Here is a 25,720-nt window from a genome sequence, read left to right as displayed (position 1 = left end):
ATAATACCTATAGTGCTTATCTTTCAAAGTTATTGTGAGGATCAAATGAGACAATTTATGTAAAATAATTTTGAGATAACTTATGTAAAATACTTTTCAAACTTAAAAATAGTGAAAATATTGCCATTAACTGTAGACACCCCTTAATTTTCTACACTTTAAAACAATGTTCTCTCTCTTCATAGAGATACAAAATAAAAGAAGAAAGTAAAGAAATGAAAGATAAGAGAACAGGAAAGATTCAGAGGGGCTGGGTAGAGAGCAGAACAAGTTTTCTTAAGAAGGAAGAAGCTAAAAAGGCGTGGGGAAACTTGGAATGCAAAAAAGCATGCTAAATGGATGCAAAGGCTAAAGGAAGTAAAAGAACTAGGACAAGGTACAAAAGAAGAGATGGAGCCAAGATGTGGTAAAGTGGGGTTGAAAGGCAAAGAAAGACATAATTTTGTGGAGAAAATACACAAAACATGAGTTTTGAGCTTTTTAAAGAAACCTTGAGCTATGGTTAATTCCACCACAGAATTAAGAGTTCAGCAGGAGTACCTTTTTGAATAGGAGCACAGAATCCAGTGCTGGGAAATTCATCCTCAGCTGGGGGAGGTGGAGTGTCAGACACTGCATTCGAACCACTGAACTGTGGATAATTTTGAAAATCTAGACAAACAACCAAAAAATTCAAAAGCAAAGTAGATTATAACAGTGATAGCAATAAGCCCTTGAAGTTTAGATCTTCCCATCCCTTAAAAATCCTACCATTCCATATCTTTTTCTTTTCATTGACAAATGCTTAGTAACATTAATACATACTGTCTGTCTCTACATCCTCATAAACCACTTACTTCCCAATTCCTGGCAATCTGACTTCTGACCTTCACAAATTCTACCCATCAATCAGCACTTATTAAGCACCTACTATCTACAAAACCCTTTGCTGGGCTCTTAGGTTACTAAAAAGAGAAAAGAATCTCTACCCTCAAGGGCCCAGTGGTCTGGTAATACATATACTTGACTGAAACTGCTCTGTCAAAATATATCTATGATCTACTAATTGCTATATCTTAAGACCTGCCCTCAGACCATGTCATCCTTGACCTCTGTGTAGCATTGGCATCACTGACTCCAGCCACGTTTCACTTTTCTCACAAGTTCTTTTCTCACTGGACAACTAGTGAACCTCAAGGGTTGTAAACCTTTCAAGCCTGGAACTTCTGGCTTACCTCACCCCACCCCTCTGCCTCCTACTTGATGAAAGGCTAGATGTTCCACTCATTAGAAGTTCTAACCTCCCTAGTCATCTTTTTGCTAACCATCTTGCTGCCAAGCTTCATACCACCCAGATATTCCTCATAACCCAATTTGAATGTAGTCTTCAAAAAACTTTCCATAATGCTCCCCATCTTTTCCATTTCCAGACTAGACTGTGAACTTCAGGAGGGAAGGTTCAATGTCTTATCTAAATTTGTATCTCCCTCAGAACCTAGCCCAGTACTTTGCATATAGTGAATATATTAAAATATTTACTTCATAAAATTGATTATGAAGAAATTTCCATATGAAGGCACTGCCTTATTCTTTCATCACTCTAGATCATGCTTTCTTCACTCCAAAATGATACTATGTAACAGCACTTCACAAGGAAAGGAATTCACCTTGTCCGGACTTCCTGTTAATGAATCATATACCCACTACTCATTTCTCAATATAGAGGGAATACAAACTGATTTTTATTGTTATTCTCAGTATCTCTATCAGGTGGTGGTGTATTTTGTGTATATTAGGACAGAGATTTCCGAAACTGAAGTATTAAGGCACAAAGATAATAAATGACTTTCTTCAAGCTACACAAGTATTCAGTGGTATAACCAAGATTACAATCAAGGGTCTTATGCTGTATCTCTAAAACATTTTTCTAGACTTTGGATCATGACAAGTATTTGCAACAAGGGAAATGAAGCAGAATAAGGATTAACAGCACAATGAAGCAATGACATTTGGTGGAATTTCATTTAACCTCTTATTTGTCAACTCAGTCATGGTTTCTAAATGTCTGAAATTAGTGATAGCCAAATCCTCTCAGCATCAGATTCTAAAAGCTACAAGGGACCTCAAGTGATCATTTAGTCTAATCTCTATTTGAAGAAGAATCTACAACTTTACATAGATGACAGGAATAAGGAGATTAGAATCCTTCTGTAATCTGGTTAGACTACAGTTTGCATCACATTTCAAAATGGTGTAAAGTGTCCAAAGGACAAAATGGAGGTTAATAGTAAATGATAGTTAAACATTTATTAAGCACCCATAATGTGCACTGTGGGGGGGGGGGGGATACAAAAAGAGGAAGAAGACAACCCCTGACCTCTATGAGCTCTGAATTTAATGGAAGAAGAGCCTCAAGGTCATGCCATCTTAACATTCTTTGGAAGCCCTGGGGATGTTTATCCTTGAGAAGATTCTACAAAGCCAGAGAGGCATGGTATCTAATCTTCAGATAGCCAAAAGACTTTCACCTGGTCTGAAGATAAGATTTGTTCAGTTTGACCCCACAAGGAAGAGCAATGGGTAGAAGTTATAAAGAGGAAAAATGAGGTTTGAGGTAAAGGAAAAACTTCCTTGAGAAGCAGTAGAGGTTCCCTCATTGGAGGTGGTCAAGTAGATGTTGAATGATTACTTATTGAATAGGCTGTGGAAATGCTTCTTTTGGGAGGTATGTGTTGGACCAGATAATCACTAGAGGTCACTTCCAACTCTAAAATTCTGTGATCCCTAATGAAGAGCCATCTTTACTTGAAGATAATTAATGATGGCAAATTCACTACTTCCCTAGGCAACTCACAGTACTTGAGAATATTTCAAATCATTATGAAATTTTTCCTTATATCAAACCTAAGCTTTCCTCTTGCAACTTCTTTCTATTATTTCCAGTTTTATCCTTTGTAGCCAAACAGGACAAGGGAAATTTCTCAGTCCTATGTTAGCTCTTGAAGATAGCCATCATATTCTTCCAAGTCTTTTGCCTGAAACAGCAGAAAGAGAATGAACTCCACTGCAATTTAACACATATATGGCAGGAAGATTCATTTTCTTTTTCAATATCAGGGCAGTTTGAAACACAGGCTAAGAATTTGCCAAGGCCACACAGTTTATCAACAGAGAAGTCAGCATTTTGATTTTTTGGATTTCTATTAAGGACATTCTGCCATGTGGTCTCTCAGAAATCCAAAAACTATAGCAACTATAGCAAAATTCTGTAATAAAGTAGGTCACTTGACCAATATTTGGGGTATATTAAAAGCTGAATCATCTTCCTTCCACAAATCCATATTAAAGCATATAGAAGTATTCTAATCTGAACATAGGAAATCCATAAGAATGGTATTATCTGTTCCTTCCCAAGACTAGTATCCTCACACACATTGGATGAACTTAAAAATGATTAAATTATCAATTAAAGAGCCAACATCTCTCCTCTGGTATTGTGCTGCTAAGTCTGCCATAAGCTCTGTTGAATAATCATTTCATATCCATTATTTTATTTACTCCTCACAGAAGGATTCTATTTTATAGGTAAGAAAATTGTGTCATGCCTAAAATCACACAGCACAAATTGACAGGGATAGCTAAGAAAACAGAATGAAGATTTCCTGTACCTCAGGGCTGTGCACTTACATTAAGATATCATGGCCTCAAGGGGGTGGCTAGGTGGCACAGTGGATAGAGCACTGGCCCTGGAGTCAAGAGTACCTGAGTTCAAATCTAACCTTAGACACTTAATAATTACCTAGCTGTGTGGCCTTGGGCAAGCTATTTAAGCCTATTACCTGGCAAGAAAAACCCTAAAAAAAAAAAATCCTAAAAAAAAAAGATATCATGACCTCAAAATGCAACAGCAAAGAATAAACACAAGCCAAAGACAAATGGGGGACACATTCTCACCTGATTCCAAATAGCTATTATCTTCATCAGAAGTGCAGACATTGATATCTGAAGACAGAACAGCCACAAAGCCTTCTTTAAATTCTTCAAAATTTACCTGGGAAAAGTTTAAGAATGGAAAGAAATCTTAACAGCACCTTAAAAAAAAACCCAGAACCTAATAGCTCTTATTTATCTGAAGTTCTTTTCTTCTTATTGTAGTTTTACATCTGTTGAAAATATCCCACATAGTTTAAAGGGTAAATATAGCACATGGCCATTTTATTATCAAGAACATCACACGTTGGGGAAAATTGTTTTTCTTCTCCTTCCTCTTCAAATTAATCACTTGACTAAATTTCTAGAATCATATTATATTAGACTTGAAAAGAAATCCAAGAGATCTTCAAGCCCAACTTCTCCTCACCCCTCATTTTTATGGTTAAGACTGAAGCACATAGAGATCATGTAATTTGCCCAAGGAATTCAGATCTTTTTTTTTTCTCTTTTAAAAAATTCTATTTTGTATTGCAATAGATGGAACCATATCAAATCATAATGCTGACAATGAAAATCTTTTTTTGAACCCCAACGTTTTTAGGAAAAACTATTCTTCTCTCATCTAAGGAGAGCCCTATTTGTTTTTTTTTAACATTTCATTTGTTTTCCAATTATATACAATAGTAATATGTACCCATCATTTTTTGCAAGGCTCTGAATTCTACAATTTCCCCCCCTCCCTTCCCTCCCCCACCCCAAGACTGTCTGACAGTATCTACATTTTTTCCATGCCATACATTTATGTAAACTGAATGTTATAAGAGTAAACATAAGAATAAACATAACCCCCCTTAGATAAGAAACCTCAAGAATAGAGAAAGAGAAAAAAAAATGTACTTTAGTCTGTTCAGATTTCAATGGCTCTGTCTCTGGAGTGATTTGCTTTCTTTATCATAAGTCCACCTGAGAAGTTGCTTCAATATTTTTCCCTCAGTTGCTATTACTAGTTGCACCTCCACTCTATTTCTCCCCACTCTCATTTATTCTATTCCCTCGCTTCTTTCATCCTGGCCCTGTCCAAAAGTGTGTTGTATCTGAGTACCCTCTCCCTCCATCTTCCCTCTCCCATCACCTATTCCCCCCCTTTCCCTCCTCCCATTCCCCCCTCATCCCATCCCTTTCCTCCCATCCTTCTCTAGGGCAAGACAGATTTCCTCACCCTAATAAGTGTGTATGTCATTTCCTCCCTGAGCCATTTCCGATAAGAATGAAGGCTCACTCAAGGCAGATCTTCTGAATCAGTTTTGTGTTCTTTACCCTATACCATCCTGCCTTTTGAATATCTTTTCAAATTCAACAGTTTTTCAGTATCTAATCAACCAAAAGCTCCCATGTCTAGAACTACAGAATTTTTCTTTATAATTTAGATAGATTTCTTTCTTAAATATTCTTAAATTAATTAAATTACAAACTTATTAACTGTAAAATAGTAGTCAATATGTTCTGCTAATCATTTTATTTGTCTTTCCACTTTTCCTTATATTTTCCATATTTATTTTTATGGTGCTATAAAATATATTATTTTATTAATAATTATTTTATTAGCCAGGGATGAACTTCTTCCCATGGTTCCATTCTTCTGATTAGTGATAGCCCCTACCAGACCACTATTTTAGAAAATGTCCAATGATGCTCCCTTTTTTTTTAGGTTTTTTGCAAGGCAATGGAGTTAAGTGGCTTGCCCAAGGCCACACAGCTAGGTAATTATTAAGTGTCTGAGGTCAGATTTGAACTCAGGTACTCCCGACTCCAGGGCTGGTGCTCTATGCACTGTGCCACCTAGCTGCCCCCATTCTTCCTTTCAATCCCTCTTTTCTCACCACTTCCTTTTCTTTTCTTTTCTTTTTTTTTAGGTTTTTTGCAAGGCAATGGAGTTAAGTGGTTTGCCCAAGGCCACACGGCTAGGTAATTATTAAGTATCTGAGACCAGATATGAACCCAGGGACTCCTGACTCCAGGGCTGGTGCTTTATCCACTGCGCCACCTAGCCGCCCTCACCACTTCCTTTTCACAGCCTCTTTACCCAACAGGGTTACCCCACCCCCATGCCTAATGATTTTGCAAATATATTTTCCCCTACGCCATCTATCTCCCTTCTCGCTTCACTGCTCTCTAGAAACCATGAACCAAAATCAAATCAAATTGAGTTGAGATGTGTAAATCCACTTCCTTAAGGCCCTACTCACTATTACTATAACTTTTTTGTACCAAAGTACTGACAGTCCTCCCTTGATGATCCCTTCCCCTAACTGTGTTGTCTCCCCTATTACAAAGGTATCTTAAGGCAGAGACTGTCTTTGATTTTGTATTTCTATCACTAGTGTTGAAAACAGTGCTTGATATACAGTAAGTGCATAATAAATACCTTTTTATTCATTCAGAAATAACTTATATGTATGAAATACACATAAGTGTACTTGAAAAGTGTTTTCTTCACAACTTTGTGAAGTCACATAGCAAAAATATTTCTATCCTCATATTTCAGATAATTTCTCATTTGATTTAACTTGAATTATTTTGACCTTCACAATGTATTTAAATATATTGCAAACAAGCTGTGATCTGCCTGAGAAGCATCCTTAGCTAAAAAAAAAAATCACAGCTCTTCAAGTATTGACATATTTAAAGGGTGTAAGAGGTAAATTAACTTGCCGGATATTATACAATTCTGGCAGGATTCAAATGCAGGTCTCCTGAATTCAAATAAAGTAGGTGGCACAGTGGATAGAGCACCGGTCTTGGAGACAGGAGAAACTGGGTTCAAATCCAGCCCCAGACATGACACCAGTTGTGTGACCTTGGGCAAATCACTTAACCTTGATTGTCTTGCATTCCGGGTTAACTCCAGTCATCCTGATTCATATCTGGTCCCTAGATACAGAAGGTTCTGAAGGAGAAAGTGAGGCTAGTGACTTAGTAAAGCATCCCCTCACTCAAATACAATTCATGTCCTTGTCATGGCACCACCTCCCTGATGTCATGGTCTAATGAAGAACAAACATCAAGTGTGTTTGGCATAGTTGTACATGCATGGCTTATATTGGACTACTCTCTAACAGGGGGATGGAGGAAAGGAGAAAAATGTGAAACTCAAAACCTTACCAAAAAATGATTCTTGAAAACTATCTTTGCATGTAGTTGGAAAAATAATTTTAAAAAAACTATTCACAAATAAGTAAATACAAGTTAATTTGAGGAGAGAGGGAGGGGGAGAATGGAAGGAGAGAGGAGAGAGAGAGAGAGAGAGAGAGAGAGAGAGAGAGAGAGAGAGAGAGAGAGAGAGAAGGAAAGGAAAGGGGTAGTGGTGGTATAGAGATAGAGAAAATTATCAATCAGGAGAATCAGCAAAGTCTTCCTGCCAGTAAGGGTTATAATAGCTGGGTCTGAAGGAAGCTAGTGATTCTAGGACTCAGTAATGATGAAGAGGTACATCCCAGATACAACAGACAAGTGCACATAGAGACATTAAAGTGAGAAATGGGAAGCAAATTTCATTGAAGAGCAAATAAGCCATTTCAGCTAGAACTTAGAGAGATGTTGTATAGAACTTAAGAAGTCAAAGAATGGAACGAAACCTAGAACCAAAGAAGGACAGGATCTAACCTGTGCTTTGGAAAGATATTTTGGCAGCTCTGTGGACAGTAAGTTGTCCAGGGAAAAGACAGAAAGTAAAGAAACCAAAAATAAGAGGATTTAATTATTATCTCCCTCAGATAATTCTCAGACTCAGTTAGCAACCCTAACTTCTCTCCTGAAGTCCAGTCTCAAATCTCCAACTGATTATTGTACATCTTGAACTGAATATTCAATAGAAATCTTTTAACTTAAAGTTTAACTCATTATCTCCCCCTTTCTCAAGTCCTCCTCTTTTCTGAAATTCCTTGTTATTGTTAAGGATACATCTTCTCAGTCACCTAAGTTCAGAATCACTGTGCCATTGTTGACTTCTCACTTTCTATTCCCCTTTCCCCTCCATTTAGTGAAAGTTCTAAGTGCAAGGAGTACAATACAAAAAAAAAAAGACAATCCCTGCACTCAAGAAACTTCCAATCTAATGGGAGTGCAGTGGGAGGGGAGAAAGAAGAAAAGAAGCTGGGGGGGGGAGTGGGATTTCCCACCCCTTCCCCTCAGGGACATGATGAAGTCCAGTCCAAAGGAGATGACTGGTCTAGAAATAGTCTTTAAATAGAAGTTTGGGGAAGGAATCTTCTACTCCATCCTCCGAACAGTGGAAAATAGAGAGTAATGAGAGTGTTGATGATTTATGATTACCAAGACTGATTCAGTCTCTCAGGATGATGAATTTCCTGATGAGATTTCCAAGGGTGCTAACCAATCTATTGCCAAGTCTTACAGATCAGAAAATTGTGTATATCCCACACCAGATTAAAATGTATTTGAGAAATGTGTATATATATTTATAATTACATGTAAAAACAATTTTAATACTTGCTTTTTTAAATTTTGTGTTCCAGAATCTCTTTCCTTTCCTTTCCTCTCCTCCCCTCCTTAAGAAGGCAAGCAATTTTATATAGATAATACATGTACAGTCAAAACAGATGGAAAATGTTTACTATATTCCAGTATTCATTGTGAGATAAAAATACAAGGTAAAAAATAGTCTCAGTGCTCAATGGTCTTATGTTCTAAGGCAGTTAAAGGAAGAGGAATGTAGCTGTCTAGTGGCAAGATAGAGAAGTAAAAGAATTATGGGTTGGACTATTATAAGCAAACTAGAAGATCAAGGACAAGTTTACCTGTCAGATCTATGGAAAGGGAAGCCGTTTATGACCAAGGAAGAGATGGAGAACATCATTATAAACAATCTAGATAATTCTGATTACATTAAATTAAAAAGCTTTTGCACACACAAAACCACTATAACTAAGATCAAAAGAAATGTAGTAAATTGGGAAACAATTTTTACAACTAGTATTTCTGACAAAGGACTTACTTCTAAAATATACAGAGAACTGAGTCAAATTTTCAAAAAACTAGCCATTCCCCAATTGATGGTCAAAGGATATTCAAAAGCAATTTACAGATGAGGAAATCAAAGCAATCCATAGTCATCTGAAAAATTGCTCTAACTCATTACATATTAAAGAAATGCAAATTAAAGCATCTCTGAGATACCACCTCACACCTCTCAAACTGGCCAGTATGACCAGAAAGGACAATGATCAATGTTGAAAGGGATGTGGGAAATCTGGGATACTAATACATTGTTGGTAGAGCTGTAACTCATCGAAACTTTCTGGGGAGCAATTTGGAGTTATGACCAAAGGGCAACAAAAATGTGCATACCCTTTGATACAACAATACCACTACTGGTTCTATACCCTGAAGAGATGACGAAAAAAGGGTAAAAACATCACTTGTACAAAAATATTCATAGCAGCCCTGTTTATGGTGGCAAAGAACTGGAAATTAAGTAAACGTCTTCCAATTGAGGAATGGCTTAGCAAACTGTGGTATATGTATGTCATAGAACACTATTGTTCTATTAGAAACCAAGAGGGATGGGAATTCAGGAAAGCCTGGAGGGATTTGCATGAACTGATGCTGAGTGAGATGAGCAGAACCAGAAAAACATTGTACACCTTAACAGCAACATGGGGGCATGATCAACATTGATGGACCTGCTCATTCCATCATTGCAACAACCAGGGACAATTTTGGGGTATCTGCAATGGAGAATACTATCTGTATCCAGAGAAAGAATTGTGGAGTTTAAACAAAGATCAGACTATTACCTTCAATTTATAAAAAAAAACCATCTTATTATGTAATTTTGCTATTTCTTATACTTTATTTTTCTTCCTTAAGGATATTATTTCTCTCTTATCACATTCAACTGAGATCAATGTATGCCATGGAAATAATGTAAAAACTAACAGAAGCCTTCTGTGGGGGGGGTGGGGGAAAAGAAGCAAGAATGGGGGGAAATTGTAAAACTCAAAATAGATAAAATCTTTCTTAAAGAAAGAATTATGGGTTGGGTCCCAGATTTGAAGTTAGCTTTGGTATCATGGGTGCTTTCTCAAATGGAAGAAGACTCACCAATTGGAGAAGGCTGTTAGGATAGAAGTGTTTCCAGCATGAGAAGACTATTGGTGGTGGTGGTGGTGGTGGTGGTGGTGGAGGTAAGAAGTCCTCAGGTAAGTCTTAGGCTGGGTCTACTTTCAAGAGATGCAGGTCACAACCCATTCATGCCTACTCATGCTACTCATAGCTTCCCATGAGTTCACTCAAAGGTTCAACTTGGAATCTTATGAACTGAATGCTTTTCTCAACTTCTCTTGACTTCAAAAAGATTATCGATAGAAGAATTGGCAAATCAGCTACTAATATTATATATGAGGAAACTAATCCTCAAATGTCAAAGGTCACATAACTACTAAGTTTGATTCAAAGCTAAGGACTAGAATCAGGAATTTAAATCCAATCTCAGACATTTATCTGTGCAACCCTAGGCAAGTCTCTTCACCTCTGTTTGCCTCAGTTTCTTCATCTGTAAAATGGGTACATAATAGCCCCAACCTCTTAGAACTATGAAGATCAATTGAGATGATAATAACAATAAATTGCTTAGCAAAATATTTAGCACATATATAAAGGGGGAAGAGAGTCTTTACTGATTCCAAGTTAGCATATATTTAGGAGACTATAAGTAGACCATTCTGACTATAGAGTAGAGATCATGTGTAGTATGAGACAAAGCTTTTGGTTTAGGTTGAGAAGGGTCTTCATTGCCAGGCAAAGAAATCTCATTTCAATAGGCAGTGAAGAACCAAGGAAGATTTTGAGGACGAGAATGATATGATCAGAGCTGTTTATTAGAAGCCAGCAGCAAAATATAATATGAATTGGAGGGAAGACGGCCATTCAGATTGGAGATTCATTAGATAAGATGTCTATTATGAAGCTACTTCTATTGCTTTGGGACGTATTTCTTTAGGGAGAATTTTTTTTTGACTTGGCCCAGGTGTTGGGACATGCAAACATGAAGAAAGAAGCTAACTAGTTTACTCCTATTAAGTCAGCAAGATGCTATTATAAAAACAAAGTACATGGAAATTCCCCAAAGGAGATCACAGGAATTTCAGGGCACATTAATTTGCTGGCTAAGAACCAGCCCTTGCTAGTGTTTCTTTAACAGGAAGTAGAAGTGAAAAACAAGACTCTCTATATTTACAGAAAAACCTGCCAACCCATATATTAGTTATTTTGTTCCTTTGTTGAACTTTATATCAGCCAAAACTACAACATTTTTATATGTGCATTACCTCTTTCTGTTTTAAATCTCTACCATTCTGTGCTTTTGGAGACATTTATGAATTTCTATGGTCTAAGAGAGTCACGACCTGATGGCTGTACTTATAGTGATGAATTTCTCTACCCTCAGCTAGGCTGATTCTTAGGTGACAAACACTGATCCCCAGGCACTCAAAAACTCAGTGGTAAATTAGACAGAACCTGCCAGAACTTGAGTACTGCATTGTCCTCTTCAAGAGCTCAGTTTTGCCACAACTAATGGAAGAATCAGAGAAGGAAGTTAGTGGAAGATTGCTTTTGAACAATAACCAAAAAAAAAAAAAAAACCCTAAAAGAGGAGAATCTGCTGTCCAAAATGTCACCTACTCCTCAGCCTACAGCATAATCAACCTTGAAATCTCCCCTAAATCTCAATCATTGGTTTGGATGCAGAGCTGAGAGAGTAGCAAGACTTTTTCCTTTCTAGGTTCTAGATGTGATAGATAGAACCTGCTTCTTAAGACTAAAGGAGACAGGATAGACAAAGGGAAAGAAAATCAATCTGATTTCACTGACATATGGAGGTATCAGATAAGGGAATTCTTTCCACCAAAGTAGTTCAGGACCATAACTTAAAAGAGCTGCCTAGAGAGGTATCAGACTTAAAAAGAAACTGGAACCTCATGCATAAGGATGCTTATGAGTTGCATACATACATAATACATGCATATATACATCTATATCCATATATATCAAGGCTCGAAGAAATGATGTATGTTGCTTTGTATACGCACACAGCACACATACATGCATATGCCTGTGTATACACACACACACACACACACACACACACACACATATATGTGTGTGTATGCATGTGTATAAACACAGGGATCGTTCTTGAGTTCACCTTACTGAATTTTGAAGATATTATTTTTTGTTTTGTTCTGTTTACAAATTAAAGGTTTGAGACAACCCTTTGGAGATCAAGCAAATTTACTGGTTCCACTTTTTTTTTTTTAGGTTTTTGCAAGGCAAATGGGGTTAAGTGGCTTGCCCAAGGCCACACAGCTAGGTAATTATTAAGTGTCTGAGGGTGGATTTGAACTCAGGTACTCCTGACTCCAGGGCTGGTGCTCTATCCACTGCACCACCTAGGTGCCCCTTGCACCACCTAGACACCCAGGTTCCATTTTTCCAAAAGCATGTGCTGGCATCATGTCTCTGTCACATTTTGCTGATTTTCAAAATATTTCAAATTTCTTCATTATTATTATTATATCTGTTATGATGATCTGTGATCTTTGAGTTTACTAATATAATTGTTTGAGTGAGCCAAGAATAAAGCCCATATAGGATGGCAAACCTAATCAATAAATGTTTGGTGTGCTCTGATTAACCACCAAAGGGATGTTCTTTCCTTCCCTTTCTCCTTTCTCCCCCCCCAATGCCCTCTCTCTCCTCAGGCCTCCCTAGTCACTGAGATACAACAAGACTGAAATTAGCCCAATTAATGACTTCTACAATGACCTCTAAAGGGGGGGGGGCGGTTAGGTGGCACAGTGGATAAAGCACCAGCCCTGGAGTCAGGAGTACCTGAGTTCAAATCTGGTCTCAGACACTTAATAATTACCTAGCTGTGTGGCCTTGGGCAAACCACTTAACCCTATTTGCCTTGCAAAAAACCTAAAAAAAAAAATATAAAGTTGTACAATGACCTCTAAGGGTTCAAGTGAAAGGAAGAATCACTCAATGAGCAAACTTCATTGTTGTCTTGTTTTAAGAAATTGTCACAGCCACATGAACCTTCAGCGACCATCCTAATCAGTCAGAAACCAACAACACTGAGGCAAGAGACTCTACCAGCAAAAAGATTATGACTCTCTGAAGACTCAGGTGATGCTGACCATTTTTAGCAATAAAAATTCCAGTACATTCTTTTTTTTTCAGATCTAATATTATTGCACCCTTAATAGACTACAATAGAGTGTAAACACAACTTTTATATGTATTGGGAAACTAAAAAGTCCCTGTCACTCACTTTATTGTAATATTCATTTTAGTGCAGTAGCCTGGAACCAAATGCATATCTGCAGAGTATGCCTGTACATGTCAATATAAGTATAATAAAAATATAATATTATATGTCTTGTAGTATTTTATTTTATTAAATATTTTCCAATTATATTTTAACTTGGTTTGGGCTGCCCTTAGGAGCATTGTGGGTCACATGTAGTCCACCAGCTGTGGGTTTGACCTCTGGCCTAGGGAACTGTGAGGTTACATGATTTAGCCAAGGTCACATAGCCAGTATGTGTCAAAGATAGGATATGAATCTATATTTTTCTGACTTTCAAGTAGACTCTCTAACCAATATACTAGGCTGCATATCTAAAATAATGATAAAATAAAACTTTGGCAGAAGAAATATTAATCCATTACTAAGAAGAATCAAGACGTAACTAAGAGGGAATCAGAGACAAATTTATCTCTGAGAAGATGCCTCCTAGAATTCATGATAAAGAGCATGACCTCTCAAAACAATGAGAGGTGCTGGCCCAATGAATATACATCATTGGGACACAGAAAAGAGAACTAGTGAAAAATGAACCTTTAAGCAACCAACTAACAAACCAAGCACATGAAGGATAAACTGCCTGAGACACATATGAGCTGTGGGATTGTGTAAGTCCTCACTTCTGAAATGCACTTTCTAAAGAAAGTGCTTGTAAACTTCAAGTCTATATATATATAGGGTATACCCATTTCCACAATCAATCAAGCTACAAAACAAACCTCAGAACCACTTTTGACTGTCTTGTCTCCTATTTCCCCCATCCAAGCAGCTGCTAAAGACCTCTGGATTCCAGATTCTTCACAATATCTCAACCTGTCCTTTTGCTTTTCCACTACTACCACCTTAATTAAGACCCTCATTTCTTGTCTAGATTATAATAATAACTTCCCATTAAGAGGTGTCTCAAAAGTGGAATGAACTGCCTCTGGAAGTAAAAGACTTCTCATCATCAGAGCTTTGCAAGCAGAGGATAAAAGACCATTTGCCAGGGATATTGCAATGTGGATTTCTGTTCAGGAGAGAACTAAACTAACTGTGGTCCCTTCTAATTCTCAGATTCTGTGACTCCGAAAAGTTTCTTTAATTGAATCAAAAATTATCTCCAGTTCTAGTATGGTGTCTCTTCATTCCATGGGTTAGGAACAGAAGCAGGGTAGGCAGAATAAATATTCCTGGGGCAGGGTTCAAGCAAAGACTGAAAAATAAAGGTTCAGAATCAAAAAATTGGTTATACGCAGCCAGCATCAGTGTTCAAGGTAACAAAAGAGTGCTGATCTGAGGAGCCAGAAGTACATAGCAGCATCTAGATTAAAACCTAGGATCAGAACCAGTTTCATATAGAATAATGTAATCTGGGGAAATATGAAAACTTGATAACAGGATAACAATTTCTCTTCTGCACATTTTCCAACCCTCCATCTTTACTGGTAGGTGTCTCCAGCTTTTCTTTCCAGCTTCTTTTAAGTTGTGGCTGGATAGTTCCTGCCTCCACCACTAGCTTTACTCTCTAAGAAAATAGCCACCTTAGGAGGCAGCTAGGTGGCGCAGTAGATAGAATACTAACCCTGAAGTCAGGGGACCTGAGTTCAAATCCAATCTCAGACACTTAATAATTACCTAGCTGTGTGACTTGGGCAAGTCACCTAACTCCATATCCTTGCAGGGGGAAAAAAGAAAAATAGCCATCTTGAATATTCTATGGGCCCTTCAGGTGGATATTTTCCAGTGATTTGTCTTTGGCTTTCTTATCTCTCTACTAGATTCTCTCTTCAGCCAAATCCACATCTCTAGCATTCATCTCCCTCCCAAACTCTACACTTGCATTTCCAGTGTGTCTGCAGGATCTAACCCTTACTGTCCTACAAACACCTAACAAACGAATTTTATTATCCTTCTCTAAAAACTGCTCCTCCTTCTAGCTTTACTAGTTTTTTTGGTCAGTGGAAGATGGCAGAACCAGCTTCCCACATTGAACATTTCCTTCTCTCTACCCTGTCATATCCAATCAGTAAATCATAGATTCTTAGAATTAGAAGGGAATTCAGAAACTAGCTAGTCTAATCCAACATTAAGCAGGAATGTTTCTACAACTTCCCTGAGACTTCGTCTGAAGATGCTTAGTGAGGAAAAACCCATTACACCTGCCAAGGCAGTCCCCTCTGCTTTAGGAATAGTCCCCATTGTTAGGCTAGGGCAGCTAGGTGGCACAGGGGATAGAGCCCTGGAGTCAAGAATGCCCAAGTTCAAGTCTGGCCTTAGACACTTAATAATTACCTAGGTGTGAGGCCATCACTTTAACCCTATTGCCTTGCAAAAGCCAAAAAACAAAAACAAAAACAAAAAGACATCTTCCTGAATTTAAATCTGGCCTCAGACAATAGTTTTATGATCCTAAACAAATCACTTTACCTTCTTTGCCTCAGTTTCTTCATCTATACAATGAATTGCAGAAGGAATAGTATAGAATACTATACTATACTTCAGTACCTTTGCCAAAAAAATTTCCAAGTGATATCACAAAATTAGACACAACTCAATAACAAAACATTGTTAGGATGTTTTCCCTTGTGTTAAGCTGAAATCTTCCTCTCTACAATTTCAATCCATTATGACTCTTAGTTCTGTGCTCTGAAGCCAAACAAAACAAACTTAAATCCCCCTTCAGAATGATATACCTTCAAAACTAGATGTTAGCTATCATATTCCTTTGAGACTTCCCCAATCTAACAATACTCATTTCCTTCAGCTATCACAGACTCAAGACCTTTAAGCATCCTGACTGTCATCCTCTGGGCACCTTCATACTTATCAATGTCTTCGCTAACATATGAGTTCAAAGGGGGCAGCTAGGTGGCACAGTAGATAGAGCACCAGCCCTGGAGTCAGGAGTACCTGAGTTCAAATCCAGCCTCAGACACTTAATAATTACCTAGCAGTGTGGCCTTGGGCAAACCATTTAACCCCATTTGCCTTGCAAAACCCTAAAAATAAAAAATAAAAATAAAATGAGCTCAGAAAAGAAGGGATTACTTCAGAAGTAGTCTGATAGGATGATATAGCCATCCATCATCTGGACAGTATGACTCTCAATGTAACTTCAGGTTTTAGTTGATATTTTAACTGGCATCACACTGTTCTTGAAAAATTGAAATTTTTAACCCATTTTGTAGTACTTTAGAGTTGGTTCTATTTAATATTATAAAATTCAGCTCAGCATTTTAACTTGATATCTTTTTTTGGGATCCTGACTCAGACATCCAGTGTCTTAGCTATACCTCCTAGCTTCAAGCACAGTATTCTTCAACCAACACTTAGTATATCTTTACTTCTTTGTGCCTCTAATATGTTTTCATGCCCTAAATTATGTACATTTGTGAACACCTCATGCTTCCTATTAAGCTCTAAGCTTGTTAGTGATGGGGATTGACTAATTTATCTTTGTATTTTCCACATCATTTTGTTCAGTGACCTGCACATTCAAAAATGTTGAGTGAATTTAATTGAAATTTGCAGGAGTGGTGATACAATGTTAATACAATTATCTCTATATATGGTCCTCATTTCACCAAGGAATTACATAACCTTCTGCTGTGAAGTCATGTGTTTGACCTCCAGGCAATCATTGGAGCTCAGAGGTACCAGACTAAACCAAAGGTACCTCTTAAAGATCAGTATCATTTGTTCCCATAGTGCATGTGGGTATGTAATTGGTATTATGTGAACACTCTATACAACTGTATATATATCAGGAAGATTCTAATTCTATAAGACAATGTGTTCTTAAGATAAAAACACAGACACCCAGAAGATGAGAGTTGGAAAAGATCATCTGTTTCAATCACTTCATGGCACAGATGAGAAAACCAATTCCTGACAGAGTGAAGGAAGAGACTTGCCCAAGGTCATGCAGTTGAAGATTTGTTTTGGAAGCAAATGGTCCAACTGCTTGGACAGTTCAGTTGTCTTTCTCTGACCATTTTATTGGCACATCTGTTCATGGATGTGATACAGTGTCATTTTGGTGTACTCTTTTCCTGACCCCACTCAAGTTCTATTCCTCAAAACATGTTTTCCAAAAACATTTTCAGGTCTTCTGACTCCAAGTCCAGAATGCTAATCCATTCCCCTCCTCCAGCTGCCTCAGTATTTACTTATATCCTCTCTACCTTCTACCTAAAAAGCACATATTCTTCACTTCCACTTGATATGTTTGTGATAATCCTAATTTAAATCTCTTCCCAAAAAAGAATCCTAATTGATAATCTGCAGTGTGTACAGTGAGAATGATCAGAACTCAAAGAGAATCTATATTTCTGGTACAGTGTTAGACACCAACTACTTAAGGATTTTTGTAGTCAGCTGCAGAGACATCTGTATTTCGATTATTTCCCTAGTCCCTTAAAAGTTTTTATCTTAATGTTACTGAATGTCTTGTAATAAATAGCAATATATTCTACATTAAAAGGAATTAATGAAAAACAGCTTGTGCTATTTTACAGTACAAAAATCAGGCATTCAATAACTTCATTTCAATCCATGAAACAAAGGAAAACATGTTGTAACATTTTGAAAACTGAGATCACAAATAGTAAAAGATTATTTTAAAAGTGAGATGGACCTTACTTAAAATACTGATAGAATTTGAATTGTCTTAGGAAGATTCTGAAGATTGTCTTGTAAAATAAGATACCAGACATTTAGCGCTCTCTCTCTCTCAAGCTGAACTTCCAAGTATTCAAACTCTACTGCAAGAAAACACAACTCCAATGTGTTGGACCAAGTTTCCCAAATGCCAAATGTACATTTATCCAAAAGACTATTTTATAGAGAACTCATGCAAGGTAAGCACTCACAGAGGTCAAAAGAAGTGATACAAGACACTCTCAAAGTCTCTGAATAATTTTACTATTGATTATGAGACTTAGGAAGACACTGATCCAGGACTGCCCATTATAGGATGCCTGTTTCAAAGAATGTGCTGTCCTTTTTTAAACTTTCTCTTATATTTTTGCTTCCTTTCTCATGATTTTTTTCTTTCCCTTTAGTTTTCATTTCTCTTTCACAAAGTGACTAAGGTGTAAATATGTTGAACATGAAGGTACATGTACAACTTTTACCAAACTGTTCACCATCATGAGGCAGGGGGAGGGAAGGCAGGGTGGTAGAAAAATGTGAACTCATAAATTTGCAAATAGATGAATGTTGAAAAACTACCAGTACATGTAATGAAAAATAAAATAAAATTTCATTTCAAAAAGGAAAAAAAAGGTGCTGTCCTGTATGAGCAAAGCAAAATTGAGGTGGTACAAAGGAAATGGGAGATGAGCAAATCTAAAGGTAACTCCATCCCAAATGCTCAACCAAACTATTTGTACTGGACTTGTGATAGTCTTTTGAACTGCCATTTGACTGATTAGCCACAGTTAGATACACTATAACTACTTTAAATTATGATTTCATTGATCCTCTTCAAGTAAGAAGGATGAATAAAAATGATAATTCAATTGACTAGTAAACTAGTAAATTATCTAGAGGAGACAGTCTTAACCTGAAGTAATGAAGAGAGAATTAAAAATAAAGGAAGATTTAAATATCTTGAAGTAAATTTTTTATTTATGTTAGGCCACACCAACACAATAAAAAAAAATCACATTTTTAACTGAAATTAATTTATCGATTTAGGGCTACACATATCAAACTACCTAAACAGATCTGTTTAATCACCTTGGTTTCCTGGAATACTATCTCTTCCTCTGGATTTACTCTATTTCTTGATTCTCCAAAGTTATCAGTGATTTCTTAATACAAATCTAATAGCTTTTTCTCAGTTTCTTATCCTTCTCAACCTCTCTTTAGCATGTCACTGTTGACTTCTCCTTTTTGTACATTATTCCCCACCATAAGACCGTGAGTCCCTTGAGACTTTGCTTTTCTTTGTATTTCTAGTATTTTGTTTCTAGTAGACACTTCTAAATGATGACTAGCTAAACTAATATTGTATTCTCTTGAACTGACTTACATATCTGTACACTTATATCAGTTTTGTCTTCCATTATGAGCTTCAAACTTCAGAAGTGAAGAAGCACTGAATTTGGAATCAGAGGACCTCAGGCTTGTGCCCTAGATTGCCATCTACTGTGTATCCTTAGGCCTGTAATTTCATTTCTTCCACCATTGAATGAGACTAATAATATTTTCAAGACTTATTTCACAAACTCTGATGCTAAATGTAGGATCATTTGTAAACCATAAAGTATTGTAAATATAGGCTAGGATTAAGTTTGCATGAAACTTCTTCCGTAAGACCTAGTCTATAACCATACATGATCATCATTTAGCAAATCACTTTTAAAATAATGTTAACAACCCTATATAATAATAATAATGGTAGATTAAATACAAACCCTGGCAACGTGGTCATTTCCAAGAAGAGTCTGCAAAAGAAGAGGCAGCTGATTTTCTAGATGAAGCTTCTGACACAGTTCTGTCAGTTCCTCTTTGCCCAGATATCCAGTACCAGTTATATCACAACTGCCATAGACTTCCTTGAGCTGGGACACATATTTGCTCTCTTCTTCCTCGTCCATCCCATAGCACCCTAAATGAAAAAGTAGTATATTTAGACAAATTGTTACCCCGTCTCTACACACACAGAGACACACACACGCACACACACACACACACACACACAACACACAAACTCTAATTTTTGAACATATCAGGAAGTGAGATAAAGCTACGTAGAGAAGCTCTCCTACGGGTTACAAAGTTGGGAAAATTCTGTTCACCTATGACAAAAGAAGTCAGAAGACCACTGCTGTAGGCTTAGGAATTTAACAGAAACATAGGAACAAAGTTTATTTTACAAATGAGAAAACCAAAGCCCCAAAAGGTAAAGTAATTAAAACCAGGATCACACGGTAAGAAGCAGAATCAGAATATCACACACATTATTATATAAGCAATAAAATTAATAATGTTTACCAAAACATCATTCAAACCAAAATCATCTATAGGGAAGAAATACCTGAATTCTCTCATTTTTGCCAGCCTTTCCCATTAGAATCTAACACTCGGTATGTCCAAAGCTGAAGTTCTCATTCTCTAAGAATTACCTTGCTCAAACCAGAAGAATATTATACATATTAACATTAACATGGGGTGATGATCAATCATGATGCTTGTTCATTTCAGCAGTACAATAAAAGACAATTTTAAGGAACTTGTAATGGAAAATACCATCTATACACAGAGAAGGAACTGTGGAGTTTAAATGAAGATCAAAATTTATTATCTTCAGTTTTTAAAAGTTGTCATGTATTTTGTCATTTTTTTCTCTCTAATGTCTTTCTTCCATTTGGATCTGATTCCTCTCTCACAATATGTTCAAGATTGATATATGTTTAGAATGGTTACAAATGTAGAGCCTATGTCAGATTTTATTTTCTGTTGGAGAGAAGGGAAGGAGGGAGAAAAAAATGTGAAACTCCAAAGTTTGCAAAAAAAAAAACTACCATTGTATATAGCTGGAAAAACAAAGGAATAAAATTTTAAAATAAGAAAAGAATTACCTGCTCTTCAAACTGCCTTATTTTTGTTGATGGCATGATAATTCTATCAAGTACTCAGGTTCCTGATCTCAGAGTCAAAACTGACTATTACCCCTTTCTCACCTATCACATTTAATCAGGTGCTGTCCGTTGTCCTATCAATTTTACCTCCAAGACATCTTTCAGTTCTATTCCCATCTTTCCCCTCTTATGGCCACAATACAGTTCATACCCTTAACTACTCTTACTTGGAGTATATTAAGAGTTTCTTAACTGCTTAAAGATGATGTGCTACTTCCAGGATGAGCAGATGGGAGCACAGTGGATAGAGTGCCAGACTTGAAGTGAGGGGAAAAAAAAATCTTCCTAAACTCAAATCTGACCTCATTCATATATACACACTAGCTGCATGACCCCTGGGCAAGTCACTTAACCATGTTTGCCTTCATTTCTTCATCTGTAAAATGAATTGGAAATGGTAACCACTCCAGTATTTTTTTTGAGGTGTTTGTAAGGCAATGGGGTTAAGTGGCTTGCCCAAGGTCACAAAGCTAGGTAATTATGATGTTGTCTGAAGCTAGATTTGAACTCAGGTACTCCTGACTCCAGGGTGGGTGCTCTATCCACTGTGCCACCTAGCTGCCCCCACTCCAGTATTTTTAACAAGAAAATCCCAAATGAAGTCACAAAGAGCCATAACTGAAAATGAATGAATAACAACACTTCCAGTATATAGAGATGGAGTTCAAAATATATAAGGCTGGGTAGCTAGGTGGCACAATGAATAGAGGACTGGCTCTGGAGTCAGGAGTGCCTGAGTTCAAATCGGCCTCAGACACTTAATAATTCCGTAACTGTGTAACCTTGGGCAAGTCACTTAACCCCACTGCCATAAATAAAAAAAAATTTTTTAAAGAAAATATATGAGGCAATATGGAGATAAGAATTGATCATTATTCCAAACAAAAATTCTGCAAGGGGTTGGCCTATAATTTGGACATAAAAAGTTTGTTCAATTATTAGAAACTGGAGAATAATATTAATGTGATGTTGCTAGAGTTTTGAAATGATCCAAAGAGAAAAAAATCATATTCTTTAATAGAGATATCGTGCTAGTTTAATGCCCTCAAGAATGTCAATAATTTTATTAAAAAAGCTTCATATACATTTTTTCTAGTAGCAAAGAACTGAAAACAATCAGATGTCCATCAATTAGGAAAGGGCTAACCAAGTTGCAGAAAATGAAATGACAGTTATCAATGATTTGATGCAAAGAGAAGTAAACAAAACCAGGAACTCAAAACATGTAAGTCTATAATCTACTTGTAATACTGCACACATGCGGTTAAATATAGTACAAAGAAATAGGTGGAACAAGGAGGAAATTCAGACAAAAATATTCTAGAATCTATTTATAATTACATAAAAGAAACAACAAAACAATCAAAATGAAATGCTAAGAAATAATGACCAAGTGTGGCTCCTAAGAAAAGATCTGAGAATGTATCTCCATTCCTTCCTTGCATACTTGGGGGATTTATAAAACAAAAGACATCAATAAAGTAAAATAATTTAAAAAATTAAAGCACAGAAATCAACTTGGACAAATATGAGACCACAAATCTAGCCTCCATAATATTCGATTTATAATAGTCAATCAGGCATTTAATTACCCTATATGCCAAGCACTGCAATATGTTTGCTTGCAGGGATGCAAAGAAAACCTTGACCACCAATCTTTCTCTGACACTAACTCTCAATAGCATCAAGAAAGTGGAAATTGAAAATAACTTTTGTGAAACCTAAAACTTTAAACCTTAAAAATATGGGCTAATTCTCTGATGGACTTATGATAAAGAACCCAATCCATTCCAGAGACAGAGTCAATGATATATGAACACAGACTCATGAAGTACATGTTTTTCTCTCATTTTATTTTTCTTAAGGTTTTTCTATCTATGTGGGGGGAGGGGGATTATGGTTACTTCTACAACAAGACTATTGTAATAATGTGAAATGAAAAAAATATATGGGGTTAAAACAAAATGACAAAAAATATAGTTTAGACATGAAGTTTTATACTCTAGGATTCACTGTTAAGCTATATGTAGAGGTCATCTATCCAAGATGACCACCCCCATCAGAGGAGAATCAGGATACTTATACAGAAAAGGCGGGGGTGGGGGGGGGAGATACAGAGTTTACATAACAAGAGTAGATAAAAACTTGAACTTTCTTGGAGGTCCTTCTGTTATTTTATACACATCTCATCAAAGATGGGAGGGCTTGGAATACAATATTTCAGAAGACAAAGAACCTTGAATTACAACCAAGAATTTACTACCCTACAAAATTCAGCATATTCTGACAAGGGAAAAGGTGGATATTCAATGAAATAAAGGACTTCCAAAATTTCATGATAAAAAGACCAGAACTCAACAGAGAATTCTATCTATGAATACAAGACTCAAGAGATGCATTAAAAGATAACTGGAAAGAAGGAGAAAAATGTTAAGTCAAGAAAAAAATTGTATACAGCCCTACAAGGGAAGGTAACAGTATAAAGGGTTGAATATAGTTGAAGAGATTAGTTAGTGGATATGGGTATCATTGGTTCCTGTCCTTCGATAAAGACCAAAATGACATCACTATGTTTGTGACAAAATATAATCCAACCAACTATGACTGATCAGACCAATGCAAGCTCGGAATGCTCTACCACAGATCAGGCACAAATAGTCCAGGTGAACACCTGGGGTGTTTACTCTAAACTAATGTCTCACATTCCTTTGAGCTACTTTAATTCTGCCTTGCAAATAGAGTTTAGCACTTTTTCTGATGAGGGAACCCTATACTGGGTGGTCCTATGCCAATGTCTCCCATGTTTCACAATCAATTCTAACATTTTTAAGAGAGACTTTCAGGGCGTCCCAATACTTAGAGCACTTAGAGGCACTGTACATAATTAAATCAGAAGTAACTTTACTTTCCTAGATACTTAAAGATTTATAGTACAACAGGGACAGAGGGTGGGAACATACTTAGAAGGGTTGAACATAGAGATTAGGAAGTGATTTTATCATAATCCATACTTTAGTTAAGGAGGGCATTAGTACCAGGGTTGAGGTGCTAAAGTGGGAGCAAATATAAGGGATACCTTGGTAGGGGAGGGCTATAGGGCTATGGTCAGAGTCATACAGAGATGGAGGAAGAATGTATACTTAGAGGGTCTGAACTTGAAAACATCAAGAGATTTTTGCTTTGTTTGACCCTTTGGCTATAATTAGAGTATGCTGGGGGGGGGGGGTGTTTCATGAAATGATTTGGCTTTACATGATGCTTTAGCTCATGAGGATTGCATGTCCATAGAGGGTACTGGAAAAGGGGGTAAGGAATAAAGTGATTATAATTAGATATAATGATGAAAATAAAGACTCATTAACAAATTCACTGATTCTAAGAAATACACTCTAAGCTGACTCATAACACTGACTCACCTATCAAGAATCCACACATTGAATCTCCTTCCACATAACCCCACAATTTCTAACATTAACACTGGGATAACATTCTGATACTTCTTAAATTGGTCAACACTTCTGGTACAGAGTTCTTCTTATTTTCAATTTAAGAATTCCAAAATTCTATTTGGTCATGTCCCTTTTTCTTTCCCTTGGTTAGAGGGTGGGAGTGGGGAGGAGTTAATTGGAAAGAAAGGGATAATTAATAAGAACACAATTCCAGAGTATTATTTTTTATGATGCAGGTAAGTCAAGACCATGAAACTACTGTAATGAATCAAACTTTAACACAGCCAAAACAGAAGACGTTATCTTTAATGCCTCAATTCCTCCTCTGAACCTTCCTATTTATTTTGTGGGCACCACCATATTACTAATCAATATAATGTTTCTACTCTTGGAGTCATCCTCGATTCCCCATTCTCTTTTACCCGTCATGTGCAGTGACGAAGTATCAAATGCTTCTCTCACATTTGTCCCCTTCTCTAGAGTTACCGAGTTCCCCACTCCAACCCACTCCAAATAGCTTCCAGAGATATAATTTCAATGATTTTTTTTTTAAGTTTCCATTTTATTGTCTCTGTAATTTTCAGAATTTCTACTTTGTTGCTTTTTTTGCTTTGTTGTTTTTCAGGGTTTTTTGAGTTGTATCTCATATTCTTTGATTTATTCTTTTTCTCTTTTATTGATGAAATGGTTTGGAGATACAGGTTTTCCCCTGAGAACTGCTTTGACTACATCACATTTCATTATTGTCATTCCTGATGAAATTGTTTCTATATTTTTCTTTAAAATTATGTTTAGGCTCTAACTTTTAACAATTCTTCAACTGTCCTCTTTTGGATATAATTTTTATTGCACTGTGATAAGTAAAGATATCTTTATTATGTCTACTTTGTTACATTTGTACTTCAACTGTAAGATTTTGTTAAAGAATTATATTCAGGGGGCAGCTAAGTAGTACAGTGAATTGAGTTCTCATCCTGGAGTCAGGAGGACCTGAGTTCAAATCCAACTTCAGACACGTAATACTTAGCTGTGTGATCTGGGTAAGTCACTTAACCCCATTGCCTGGGAACCCCCCCCAAAAAAAATTGTATTCAGCTCTGAATTAGTAGATGCCTCTCTATTTTCATTCAATAACTGACAGAATTAATAATTTCTAATATTTAAAAAATTCTATACAGATCTGTAATTTCTTTTTTTGTTTATCTTTTGGTTTTGTCTAAGTTTAAAAGAAGTATATTAGATATTATTGATTTACTATTTCTACTTTCAATTTGATTAAGTATTTTTAAAGTATTTATATTTTTAAGTATTTAGATGCTATGCAATTTTTTAGT

At 36.5% G+C, this 25,720-nt stretch overlaps 1 protein-coding gene across 5 annotated transcripts in view; it reads right to left on the bottom strand.

Moving 5' to 3' along the window:
- Positions 1 to 25,720, bottom strand: part of NINL (ninein like) — a 205,954-nt gene that overhangs the window by 115,371 nt on the left and 64,863 nt on the right. For all 5 annotated transcript variants that reach the window (XM_074209293.1, XM_074209291.1, XM_074209290.1 and 2 more), the window contains exons 2-4: positions 19,711 to 19,904; positions 3,934 to 4,030; positions 541 to 651 (exon numbers count right to left, since the gene is read on the bottom strand). In XM_074209293.1, the coding sequence (XP_074065394.1) occupies positions 541 to 651; positions 3,934 to 4,030; positions 19,711 to 19,893 (391 nt within the window). In that variant the 5' untranslated portion in view covers positions 19,894 to 19,904. The remainder of the gene's footprint in view (positions 1 to 540; positions 652 to 3,933; positions 4,031 to 19,710; positions 19,905 to 25,720) is intronic.

The sequence above is a fragment of the Macrotis lagotis genome, chromosome 1 (genome assembly GCF_037893015.1).
Source record: "Macrotis lagotis isolate mMagLag1 chromosome 1, bilby.v1.9.chrom.fasta, whole genome shotgun sequence".
NCBI classification, from domain to species: domain Eukaryota; kingdom Metazoa; phylum Chordata; class Mammalia; order Peramelemorphia; family Peramelidae; genus Macrotis; species Macrotis lagotis.
The sequence above is the reverse complement of the archived record's forward strand: the minus strand, read 5'-3'. Positions and strand labels throughout refer to the sequence as shown.